General features: G+C 36.0%; 3 protein-coding genes across 3 annotated transcripts; 2 read left to right on the forward strand and 1 right to left on the reverse strand.

Annotated features, from left to right (window-relative positions):
* The first annotated feature begins 5613 nt into the window (after positions 1 to 5613).
* On the forward strand, positions 5614 to 7932 carry LOC149680001 (uncharacterized). The gene is made up of 7 exons (XM_089834727.1): positions 5614 to 5778; positions 5872 to 6456; positions 6576 to 6739; positions 6817 to 7314; positions 7462 to 7487; positions 7593 to 7846; positions 7903 to 7932. Exons 1-7 carry the CDS (start codon positions 5614 to 5616, stop codon positions 7930 to 7932), a joined length of 1722 nt encoding a protein of 573 aa, XP_089690853.1.
* Positions 7933 to 9548: 1616 nt separating this feature from the next.
* On the reverse strand, positions 9549 to 11201 carry LOC149680002 (uncharacterized). The gene is made up of 4 exons (XM_089834728.1): positions 11135 to 11201; positions 10625 to 10994; positions 10214 to 10511; positions 9549 to 10109 (listed from the first exon to the last, which is right to left on the reverse strand). Exons 1-4 carry the CDS (start codon positions 11199 to 11201, stop codon positions 9549 to 9551), a joined length of 1296 nt encoding a protein of 431 aa, XP_089690854.1.
* A 1031-nt stretch (positions 11202 to 12232) lies between these two features.
* On the forward strand, positions 12233 to 12687 carry LOC149680003 (uncharacterized). Its single transcript, XM_089834729.1, has 2 exons — positions 12233 to 12417; positions 12528 to 12687. The coding sequence occupies exons 1-2, from the start codon at positions 12233 to 12235 to the stop codon at positions 12685 to 12687; spliced, it is 345 nt and encodes a 114-aa protein (XP_089690855.1).
* Positions 12688 to 12937: the final 250 nt, after the last annotated feature.

Below are 12937 nucleotides of genomic sequence, written 5' to 3' on the forward strand. Positions count from 1 at the left end.
AACACATCAATCATTACTAGTTATGCCAAGAAGGTCACATTAACTCCGACACCCCCTCCCTTCCTCTATTTTCCCAATATATGGCATTTTATAATCACCAGTGGTTTCAGTGTATGGGTCATCTGAGCCGTTGCAACACACTCAGCCAATATTACCATAGACTGAGTTATGACCAAGAAATTATTAAGTACGGAAATGGAAGTTCCAGTGCAACTTTACCACCATAGAGGAGAAAATAGAAATATAGCATTTCGATATACGAAATTAAATGTATAAATTCGCGCAACACCCTTGTTTGGCATCCACGATTAAATTTTACATTTTCCATTCGAGTTATGCCAAAGTTCGCTTGCTCTTTTTAGACATCCAGTAGAACATTTCAATTATTCAATACTGGATCCTCAACACGTACTCCCTTTAAAATAATTAATTTCATGATAAAATGTTTTCGGAAAATGTAATTGTTCTTGAAAAAGCGTAGATATGTAATTTTTTCAATTAATTTAGTGGGACTAGATCGATTAACAGTAAAATCAGTTGATTGAATTAAATATTGATTAAGGACTGAGTGGATAAAAATAACTAGAAAAAAATTTCAATATCTGAACTTCAGTCAATTGATAAACCTCACACATATCGTTTGTTTTTTCGGCCTTGGTCCAAACCAAGACGTTTTTTATATAATAATATATGTCTTACTAATAATAATTATAGTCTTTCGAGTAATATTTATTGTCTTTCTAATAACAGTTATTGCATTACCAATAATATTTGTCTTTCTATTAATAATTTTGCTCTTTGTAATAATAGTTTTGGTCTTTGTAATAATAATAATTTTGGTCTTTGATATAATAATTTTTGTCTTTCAAATAATAATTTTGGTCTTTGTAAAAATAATTTTTGACTTTCAAATAGTTTTTTCCTTTCAATTTTAATTATAGTATATTGTCTCTCTAATAATCATTGAAGTATATTGTCTCTCTAATAATCATTGAAGTATTATGTCTCTCTAATAATCATTAAAGTATATTGTCTCTCTAATAATCATTAGTTATTTTCTCTCTAATAATAATTAAATTATATTGTATCACTAATAATAATTAAATTATATTGTATCACTAATAATAATTAAATTATATTGTATCACTAATAATAGTTAGAGAATGTATCTCTAATAATAGTTAGAGAATGTATCTCTAATAATATTCAAAGTACATTGTTTCTTTAGTAATAATTAAAGTTTATTTTCTCTCTAATAATCATTTAAGTATATTGTCTCTCTAATAATCATTAATGTATATTGTCTCTCTAATAATCAATTAAGTATATTGTCTCTCTAATAATCATTAAAGTATTTTGTCTCTCTAATAATCATTAAACTATATTTTCTCTCTAATAATCAATGAAGTATATTGTCTCTCTAATAATCATTTAAGTATATTGTCTCTCTAATAATCATTTAAGTATATTGTCTCTCTAATACTCATTTAAGTATATTGTCTCTCTAATAATCATTAAAGTATATTGTCTCTCTAATAATCATTAAAGTATTTTGTCTCTCTAATAATCATTAAACTATATTTTCTCTCTAATAGTCATTAAAGTATATTTTCTCTCTAATAATCAATGAAGTATATTGTCTCTCTAATAATCATTTAAGTATATTGTCTCTCTAATAATCAATGAAGTATATTTTCTCTCTAATAATCAATGAAGTATATTGTCTCTCTAATAATCATTTAAGTATATTGTCTCTCTAATACTCATTTAAGTATATTGTCTCTCTAATAATCATTAAAGTATATTGTCTCTCTAATAATCATTTAAGTATATTGTCTCTCTAATACTCATTTAAGTATATTGTCTCTCTAATAATCATTAAAGTATATTGTCTCTCTAATAATCATTAAAGTATTTTGTCTCTCTAATAATCATTTAAGTATATTGTCTCTCTAATAATCAATGAAGTATATTTTCTCTCTAATAATCAATGAAGTATATTGTCTCTCTAATAATCATTTAAGTATATTGTCTCTCTAATACTCATTTAAGTATATTGTCTCTCTAATAATCATTTAAGTATATTGTCTCTCTAATAATCATTAAACTATATTTTCTCTCTAATAGTCATTAAAGTATATTTTCTCTCTAATAATCAATGAAGTATATTGTCTCTCTAATAATCATTTAAGTATATTGTCTCTCTAATAATCATTTAAGTATATTGTCTCTCTAATACTCATTTAAGTATATTGTCTCTCTAATAATCATTAAAGTATATTGTCTCTCTAATAATCATTAAAGTATTTTGTCTCTCTAATAATCATTAAACTATATTTTCTCTCTAATAGTCATTAAAGTATATTTTCTCTCTAATAATCAATGAAGTATATTGTCTCTCTAATAATCATTTAAGTATATTGTCTCTCTAATACTCATTTAAGTATATTGTCTCTCTAATAATCATTTAAGTATACTGTCTCTCTAATAATCATTTAAGTATACTGTCTCTCTAATAATCATTAAAGTATATTGTCTCTCTAATAATCATTAAAGTATATTGTCTCTCTAATAATCATTAAAGTATATTTTCTCTCTAATAATCATTTAAGTATATTGTCTCTCTAATAATCATTTAAGTATATTGTCTCTCTAATAATCATTAAAGTATATTGTCCCTCTAATAATCATTGAAGTATATTGTCTCTCTAATAATCATTAAAGCATATTGAATTGAAAAGTTGTTTATTGTGTATAAAAATAATCATATAAAGATTCACGAGAATATACACTTGGTGAAAACATCATGGCAAAATAGCAAAAATATTAGTTATGTACAAGACGTTTAACTCGAAAAATTAACAGTGAAATTATAAATTATGTATTTGCTTAATACTGACAAAGAATATGTCGAACTGTCCTTTTAAAAGATTGCAAGATCTCTGCATCCTGTTAATAGGGATTAGGCTTGAGCTGTTTACATAGAATGTATCAGGGTTGATTCGTAAAAGTCGGGGAACATTAAAATTTAATTTTTCCAGTTGGGAGGGTATTGGCATTAAATTATGTAACAATTTGAAAATAAATTTGAAATCAGTGAGTAAACACAGACTTTTTATAGTAGGGAGTCCAAGGAGATTAAGGATACCTTCATAGTTATATTCTAAATTTTTAAGATAATTTCGAAAACAGTACTCAACAAATTTTTTTTGAACTCCCTCTATTTTAGCGAGAAGGTAGGCGCTACAACCCCCCAAGCAATCCAACCAAATGTTAGTCGCGATCGGACCAGACTTAGAAATAGGAGCCGAAAATGCGAAAGAGAATTCAATTTCTTAGTTAACTTGTATGAAACCGCGAGTGTTCGCCGGCAACGGTTTACACAGAAGTGAATATGTTCATAAAAATAAAGTCTGTGGTCAAACTGTACGCCCAGATCTTTAATAAGATCTTTTCGAGGAATTTTGTTTGAATCGATGACGTAATTCGTGATCACTTTTCGGCAAATGCGTCGCGTGTAGGTCACATGGACTGATTTGACTGGATTTATTGGCAAGTTATTCTTAGAGCACCAAAGAGCTAACGAATCAAGGTCCTGTTGCAATAGTGCACTATCAGATTTACAATTTATACTCTTGCATATTTTATTATCATCGGCGAATTGGAAAAGCTTGGAATGATGTACGGCAAATTGCAAATCAAAAATGTAAACATTGAACAGAAGTGGGCCCAATGATGACCCTTGAGGAACGCCACATTGGACAGGATATATCACATTGGTTAGTTCACCGTTGCATTTTAGGACATTGACCCGAGTGCTCAAGTAGTCTACTACCCAGGATAAAAGATTGCCACCCATACCCAGAGCTTTTAGCTTGTCTCTTAAGAACCGATGGGAAACCCTATCAAATGCTTTCGCCAAATCCAGATAAACTGCATCGACCTGACCTCTATTTATTACCTCAGGAGCTACCATATCCATAAAGGAAGCGTGATTGGTGTCAACACTCTTTCCCTTTGAAAAGCCATGCTGGCATTCGTTGGGAAATAACTCTAACCAACCCCGCATAAATCTATGCATAATCATATCGAAAATCTTACCCAAGACGCTTAAGAGGGAAATAGGGCGGTAATTCTTGGGATCTGTAGACGATCCATTTTTGAAAATGGGCACCACTACAGCTGTTTTCTCTAATAATCATTAAAGTTATTTTCTCTCTAATAATCATTAAAGTTATTTTCTCTCTAATAATCATTAAAGTTATTGTTTCTTTAATAATAATTAAAGTTTATTGTCTGTCTAATAACAAATGTGGATGAGAGGGAAAGTATGACAATGGCCATAGAGCCTGTGTTAAAAAACGCGGACATCAAAGTTTCGCCAATAACTATTTGGTCTACTAGTCACTGATGGACTTGCAAACTCGCGACTGAAAGTAGTTCAGACATTTGTGCTCCTTGGTTTAAACATAGCCCACTTGATCACGACACAAGCTGCTCGCGCTATAGCTAATTTACCGAGATTTGTTTTAAACGTATTTAGTTTTATGTGCTCTTCTAATGCTTCGATAACCTTACTTAAATCCATATTATACCTTCAAATACCTTTTAAAACACTACCAGCTACTCTGCCCTGACTACAAACACAAATCGAGGAAGTTCTAGCATACACAATAGCAGACGACGGTAACCGCGTAACCGCGAATTAACACAACTTACATAAGACCTATTTTAAGGGAGTGAACAGGCCCAGTATAGCTACGCCAATAAAACGGTCAACTACGGCGAAACTCTGAGGACTCGCGACTTTTGGCCATTTTCATACTTTTGCTCTCATTTGCTAATAATCATTAAATTATATTGTCTCTCTAATAATCATTAAAGTATATTGTCTTTCTAATAATCATTTAAGTATATTTTCTCTCTAATAATCATTAAAGTATATTGTCTGTCTAATAATAATTAAAGTATATTTTCTCTCTAATAATATTTAAAGTATAGTCTCTTTAGTAATAATTAAAGTTTGTTGTCTCTCTAATAATAACTAAGTATATTGTATTTTTAATAGTAATAAAATTATATTGTCTCTCTTGTAATAATTAAAGTATATTAGAGCGAAGTGCTCCACAGTCACTTGCTGACATCACCACCCGTCATCAATCTTCATCATTGTACACCAACTTTACTGTTCCTCTCGCTCAGTTTCCAGGTCCTACCGCATTTGTTTTTGCTGCTCACTTGTCCCGCGATGGCCGTTTGGCTTCAACCAAAAACCCATCCAAGCCTGTGAAGACTGGGTCTGCCACTATCACTAAGCTCAAAGCAATAACTAAATTGTCGCCTCAACGTTCCGTTGCTCTCCAAAGACTAACAGTACACACTCTCTGAAGAAGCTGGTATAATGACTGCTCATTGTATTCGACTTAAACCTAAAAACCCAGTGGCAGACCATTCCTCTTTTTACGTAAATTGTACTGATGCTAATGAGTTTGAAAAACGTTCTGATCTGGCCATTACATTGCATAATCACTGACTTCCACGGTGTTCTTCCGGATACTTACAAACATAGCTCTGGATTAAGTGATACTACCGATCAAACTTATGAATAATATTATGACAGAGTTTGCCATTGCTTACCAAGATGTTCGCGGTCTTCATACAAAATCTGATGAGTTTTTCAGAGAAATTGTTATCATGGACTTGGACATAATTTGTATCACAGAAACGTGGTTGAATAATTCACATTTTTCAAGTGATTATTTTCCGTCCCAATACACGGTACATCTTGCCGATCGCCTTGACCCTCAACTTTAAAAATGTTCGAGGTGGGGCTCCCTGATTGCTATAAAGAATTCTATTGTTTGCCTTCAGAGGCATGCCCTTGAGGCTACTTCTGAAAGTGTGTTTGTAGATATTAAACTTGATTCCCGTCGTTCCCTTATTCCGGGCACTACCTATCTTACCCCCAGTATTTCTAACTTAGAGTACAAAGAGTATAATAACCGATTAGAATCTTTCATAGACTCCTCCTTGACAAATGTAATTTTACTCGGTGATTTTAATCTACCGGGAGTTGATTGGAAGCTTTATGGCTGTCAGGGCTGCTCCTCCCTTATCCAAGCTAAAGCTACTCCCATTATGGATTTGTGTTTTGCTCTTAATTTGAACCAGGTTAACCTTACCCCTAGCACAGTTAATTTTTTAGACCTTTGCCTAACTAATATAAATGGACTAGTTGTTGAACCCCTAGTTGTTGCGATTGATAAGTATCACCCACCGACACCGTTCACTATGACTTTTTCTGTTAACATTGTCTCTGTGACTCCGCCTCAAGGACCTGCTTACGTTTACATTCAAGGGGACTACAATCTCCTCTATACCACCCTTCGAGATTGGTCTGATGTTCTCGCTTCTACTGATGTTGATTATTGTGCTGAATTAATTACCATTCGTCTTGTTACAGCTATGAACTTGCCAATCCCTAAGAAACTTAAGCGCGGAGCAAAAGGATATTTCCCAATTGGTATTCACAAGATCTTAGAATAGCACTAAAACAAAAACGTTACTATTTTAAGAAAAAAACCGGTGCTCTGTCTGATGCCATAGAATTTCGTAGACATCGTGCTACAGCTAGGCGGCGCCTTCTCTTGCGTGATCGTGCTGCCATGGTTACGGCCACGTGTCAGCGCGCACTTTCGCACCCTAAAAATTTTGGAGATATATCAAAGGCAACCTCGGGGTAAGGTCTGACACCATTGCTTTAAAGCGGGGAAAAGCTTTTGTGACTGATCCTTGCGAACTTGCGGAACTTTTCAGGGCTCACTTTTCGGGTATTGCTGTCGATAACACTGACCGTACTGGGACATACACTTTTGACACCACTAGCATTGTTAATCACCCTTACTCTAATCAGGTTATAACACAAGCGGACATTCGTCGGGCGATTGTTAAACTCCCTGCTAAGTTCTCCACTGGGGTCGATGGTGTTCCTCCTTTTGTTATCAAGGGCTGTGGGGACCTCCTACTACCTCTGTTAGAACATGTTTTTAATTTCTCTCTTTCTACCGGAATATTCCCTTCCCTTTGGAAAGAGGCTGTTGTTGTACCGGTTTTCAAATCTGGTGCCGCTTGCGACTCAAAAAACTACCGACCGATCTCCCTGTTGTGTGCCCTTGCTAAGGTTTTTGATATTGTTTTGCATGTCCATGTCCAGCGTTGGTTTACTATGTTCCCTAATGATTGTCAGCATGGTTTTGTCCCGAACAAAAGTGTGGACATTAATCACGCTGCTTTCACGGACTTCGTTGCCTCTGTGTATGAGACCCGTGGTCAGGTCGATGTGATTTACTTAGACCTAGCCAAAGCGTTTGATAGAGTTCCCCATAGATTTTTACGCGATAAATTATTTACATTTGGAATTCATGGTAAACTACTTGATTGGATTTGTAACTAATTGCATAGTCGTACCAATGTTGTCAAGTGCAATGGTACGCTTACCTCTGTGTCATATCCTGTACATTGTGGGGTCCCACAGGGTTCATCCCTGGGACCTCTTCTTTTTAACATTTATCTATATGACCTTCAATACGCAGTTCGTCATTCCAATCTGCTTCAGTTTGCCGATAATAATAAACTTATTAAAGTGATTGATTCCATTCAGGATAGGTTGTTTCTACAAAGTGACATTGACGCTGTGTCCCTATGGTGTAATCGCAATAACATACCTATTAATCCGTTAAAATCTATTCATATCTCATACAGTCGCCGCATTAGTAGAACTATTACCACTTCTTACGTTATAGACCACTCCGTTATACCCACTTCAACTACGACCAAAGATCTTGGCGTAATTTTTGATTCCCGCCTACTTTTTGCGAATCATGTCAATAATTGTGTTAATAGATGCATGCGCACTCTCGCGATATCTCTTAAACTTACACGAAAGATACACTCATTAATACATTTCAGAATCTTGTACCTCAGTCTTGTAAGATCTCGTGCCGTTTTTGGATGGGTTGCTTGGGTTGGTGTTAGTGCCCACCATGTTGATAAGATTGAACGTATTCAAAGAAAATTTGTTGAATATTGCCACACGTATTTTATACCTAAAGCTCGCTATGACTATTTATTCTTACTTGAAATTTTAGCCCTTCCTACTTTGCGCTGTCTCTTAGATTTTTATGAACTAAAATTTGTCTATAAACTTATCCACAACTTTGTATACTTACCTGCCCTTTTAGGAAAATTAAACTTCCAGGTCTATCAGACATCGCGACACCGCTCCGCTTTTTATATAGCGCATACTAGTTTACACCCCCTCGTTAGGATGCAAAACACGTGCAATAAATTCAATGAAACTTTTGATATTTTTTCTATTAAATTTTGGGAACTGAAATTTGAATTGTTTTATAAAAAATGCACAAGAAACTTGAAAATCGTTCAGGAAATGGTTGCAGGCATGGTTTTTCTGACCCAACTGAGGATGAAATGGAAAATAAATTGGTTTTAGCAATTGTATACTTTCCTCAGACGCTGATTCATAGCTTTCTCTTTTTGTAGATGAACATAGGAGATGGGGTTTTCGTGAAGACATCCGATGTTACCCAAGCCGAGTTTTCTTCTAACGGAAATGGGCGGTTTTTTGCCAGAAATCTCTTACTGAAGGTATTTACTGAATTGGAAATTGTCAACACGTCTCTTACTGGAAAACAATCAAATGCCTACAAGCACAACGGTTCAGAGTGAGCCGAAAGTCAAATATACATTTAAATAATCGGGTTTAGATTTTAAACTAAAATAAAGCATTATGGTGTCCATCAGATTACTGAAAGGTCCGGTCGTAATCGGTTTCTAGCTACTATGAATATAGTTGGGGTGAAACGAGAGGATGGTGTTTACACGGCAATCGAGAAGTTAATGTAGCTTTCATCATAAAGGGTATAAATATCATCCATGGTGGGAATAATAACGGTTAAAATATCATCGATTATGGGAATAATAACGGTTTAAAAAACATCCATGATGGGAATAATAACGGGTTAAATAACATCCATGGTGGGAATAATAACGGGTTAAGAATCATCCATGGTTGGAAATATGATGGTTTAAATAACATCCATGATGGGAATAATAATGGTTAAAATATCATCGATTATAGGAATAATAACGGTATAAAAACATCCATGATGGGAAATATAACGGTTAAAATATCATCCATGATAGGCATAATAACGGTTAAAAGAACACCCATGATGGGAATAATAACGGGTTAAATAACATCCATGGTGGGAATAATAACGGGTTAAGAAACATCCATGGTTGGAATAATGATGGTTTAAATAACATCCATAATGAGAATGATATTGGTGCTGTACCGATCCATTACAAATGCCCATAATGGTTTAAATAACATCCATGATGGGAATGATATTGGTGCTGTACCGATCCATTGCATATGACCATAAGGGTTCAAAACCAAACCGGATAGGGTTTTGTTTTCTGACAAAAGTGATATATCCATTAATGGAATAGAAGTAAACCATTATTTTTTACAGTGTAGATAAGGCCAAAGATCGGTTGAAGAGGAGATCCAATGGGTGAATGATAGCCGGGGACATGAGCTTGAGTAGTCTTGGAATCACTCCATCTGGGCCACATGCGGAACCAATCTTCAGGCTGTTGATTGCACGAAGAACGTCTGACTGATCTATTGTTTCAAGAAAAAATTCTGGGCCAGACGGAGGGTGTAATGGGAGGGTCAGAGCAGAGTCCGGAATACTGAAGCTGTCGTAGAAGAAGTCGCTAAATAGGTCGGCGATGGAAGCAGAGTCTGACAATGGACCACTAGGCGCATCGACGGAAGAGGGCGGAGGTAGCCGTGATTTCGCTCGAACGAAACTCCAAAATCTCTTCGGGAAAGAAACAAGGGACCCGTGAAGATTATTGACATTCGTGTCATACGCCATTCTCGTGTTGCGTCGTAATAGGTTACTGAACCGTCTAAACTTGTTCCAGTCGGCATCTCTGGTAGATTTCTTAGCTTTCTTGTAAAGATAGGTCTTAACGTGGCTTTGGTGTACAATTTCACCCGTAATCCAAGGACAGCGTGTCTTCCCTCGCAGGGAGATGGTCGCAATATTGTCGCGAACACAGGCCCAAAAAAATCAAGCCATAGCTCCCAAGACTCATTTATATCTTCAAAGGAGAAACATACGTCCCACGGTGCATAGCGTACAGTATCGCATAGGTCATCCACGTTAAGATTCTTGTAGTTCAAAACAGTCCGTTTGACACTTTTATTTAATAATTTGAGCAAGTCAAATAGGCCGCACACCGCCTGATGATCGCAACGTGGCAAATTGTCGCACACGGTAGTTTCTGGCATATATCGGAGATCGTTAACAAAGTAAAGGTCAAGGAAGTTATTACCCCTCGTCGGTTCAGCAACAGTTTGTTGTAATCCTAAACCCAGAATAGTCTCCACGAAAATACGCTCATCTGCCCAACTGGGTCTGGATTCGTCCAATTGACATGAAAGTTGAAATCCCCCATTATCGAGAAAATGTCATGGAACGGAAGGGTTCCGTGGAGATAGCCAAGTAATTCGCATAAGGAGTCGGTATACTCAGAAGTAGATGTAGGTGGGCGATAAACGCAGCCAATCACAGCTTTGCGACCACCAGAAGAAAATGAGGCGAAGGCAACTTCTAGAGGTACCCCATCCGCACAAGTGAGAAATTCGTCCGGAATTTCAATAAGCATAGGATTAAGATCGTCGCGTATGGCGAGAAGAACACCACTGGCGCGTGTAGGGCGATCACACCGAAATAAAACGTGATCGGATGCAAAGATCTCAGAGTCTAGAACCGAATTGTCCAGCCATGTTTCGGTGAGGGCGTAGATAGTGCTAAAAGCGAGATGTCCCGTAACTTGTTCCGAATGATTCTGAGATTTGACAAGAAATATGATACTTTCCTCGGTGTCGTTGCTGTCTCCTTGACTGACGAAAAAACATCGTCGAGTTCCGTATCGGTAACAGTGAAGAACGAATCACTAAACGCAGGTAAAGAGCAAGTAGGGCAAAGGTAAGGTTCATCCGAGAATCCTTAGCGTTGGTACTCGGCTTTCGTCATACGGAGACACTTGGCATGGAACCATCTAAGGCAGCTGGGAGATTCGCAAAATATGGCCATTTGATTCATCCTAACCGTTTTCTGACAGTGACCGCAAGGAAGCCTGGTGTTGATAGCCGGCCCCGGATTAGTCTCAACATCACCACAAACTCGTAACGCGACAAACCGGATGGCAATGAATGAAGTGGTCACAGGCCAATAATAGATAGAAATCCAGGACGGGACTTGTGTAAATTTACGACCGATAGGTACTTAGTACTCGTCTTGCTTGATGAGTACACCAACACACTGCAGCCTACCGCAAATCAAAACAACGTGGAGAACGAAGAGAAACGCGAAAAGCCGTAAAAAATAATAAATGCTCTAAAAAACTAAACCTAGTACTGGAATATGGCGCCTCTAAGCCTCAGGCCAAAATAGGGGGCCGCATTTCCACAATCCAGACCACTCGGCTAATTTTGTAGAAAAAACTGTCGAAAATTAAGTAAATTGAAAAATTTTGCGCTTAGCCTAACATAAAAATCAAAAACAGTATTTGAAAAGTATAATTTAAAAAACGGGCGCGAGCGAAAAAACATGCGACCACGCGTCACGAGATCTAAACTCATAGGAGTATATAGGGGAACTCAATTTGCGGATAGTAGGATTTTTCCCCGTCGTCTGCAACAGAAGCCAAGTTGAAAATGTCATCGTCGACGTCGAGTGATAGCTCGGAATCCAAAATTTCAGACGGGCCTGACTCTGTAATAGAATCGGATAGTTTAGACTCAGTTGAATCTTTCGAAACTCGTGAATCAAGTGAGGAAAATTCAAATTCGGATAATGATGGTCAGGAAGAATTTGGTAATCATCCTTACCAATTTGAGCCCTTGCTTCCTGAAGAGCCTGCTAAGGAAGGGGAAAACTTGCCTGTGATGGAAGTCGATCACCCCAGACTTCATAACAATGACTGGTAGTTAATTTTAATTTACATTTTTAGTAAACTGATCAATAAGACTCAATATTGCTAAGTTTATGTTGTTGTTATTCGACATGTTGAACAGTCAGACAGTTTTGATACAATTCTCTTTTCTAAGGTGCAACTGTAGTTTTTTTTCTTGATGCCAACAGTAGAAGAGAGTTTTTGCTGCAGAGATGAGCCTCCAAATGAAAGACTAATTGACGAAATTGGCCCCGTAATAGAAATGAATACATTCAATGATATATTGAGACCAAATAATTTGAATATCCTATTTGATGAATTTAGAGAGAATAACTTTGTGCCTGCTGAAGATGAGATTAATCCGTACGTTTAACCCCAAAAGTTGAGATGCAAAACTTCCATATTACTAAATCATGAATGTGGAAGTTAAAGTGATAAATATTAATTATAATGATTTTCCTTTTGTGTTATAGGACCTATAGATACTTAATTTATCGCTTGTATATACGTTGGATATACAGAGTTTTGGGTAGGAGAGTAAGTCGCTTAATCCCGAGTTGCGCGATAAATAGAATAAGGAGACAATATCCATCAGATTTATATCAAGGTTATACTGAACCTGGTCCAGTTTAAGAAAATAATGCACGAAATAGTAGTTTTGTGAAAACCTCTTTTTAATAAAACAATATAAAACCAATTATTATGCATTATTTATTTTGATGAAAATAGCGATTACTAATGGGAAAAACGACGTGCTACTTTGAGACCTTCAATTGCTTCTTTTTCTGGGTAAACATATTGCTCTGATAATGGCCTTGGTACAGGAAATTGATTCGCTGGGGTTGCATTCAAAGCTTCTTCATATTGATACTTCTCCAGTAGC

Source organism: Phalangium opilio, unplaced genomic scaffold (assembly GCF_054372755.1).
Source record: "Phalangium opilio isolate 3A_F unplaced genomic scaffold, DU_Popi_V2 ptg000040l_1, whole genome shotgun sequence".
Classification (NCBI taxonomy): Eukaryota; Metazoa; Arthropoda; class Arachnida; order Opiliones; family Phalangiidae; genus Phalangium; species Phalangium opilio.

Excerpts from the sequence above, each read along its gene's own strand:
- LOC149680002 (XM_089834728.1), bottom strand. The coding sequence starts at position 11,201 with ATGAATCAAATGGCCATATTTTGCGAATCTCCCAGCTGCCTTAGATGG. Across the intron at positions 10,512-10,624 it reads CCACCTACATCTACTTCTGA|ACCCAGTTGGGCAGATGAGC; the intron begins GTATACCGACTC and ends GGACGAATCCAG. Across the intron at positions 10,110-10,213 it reads TACGCTATGCACCGTGGGAC|ACACGCTGTCCTTGGATTAC; the intron begins GTATGTTTCTCC and ends CTGCGAGGGAAG.
- LOC149680001 (XM_089834727.1), top strand. The coding sequence starts at position 5,614 with ATGACAGAGTTTGCCATTGCTTACCAAGATGTTCGCGGTCTTCATACA. Across the intron at positions 7,488-7,592 it reads CAATGTTGTCAAGTGCAATG|TTCGTCATTCCAATCTGCTT; the intron begins GTACGCTTACCT and ends TTCAATACGCAG. Across the intron at positions 7,847-7,902 it reads CTACGACCAAAGATCTTGGC|ATGCATGCGCACTCTCGCGA; the intron begins GTAATTTTTGAT and ends TTGTGTTAATAG.
- LOC149680003 (XM_089834729.1), top strand. The coding sequence starts at position 12,233 with ATGCCAACAGTAGAAGAGAGTTTTTGCTGCAGAGATGAGCCTCCAAAT. Across the intron at positions 12,418-12,527 it reads GCTGAAGATGAGATTAATCC|GACCTATAGATACTTAATTT; the intron begins GTACGTTTAACC and ends TTTGTGTTATAG.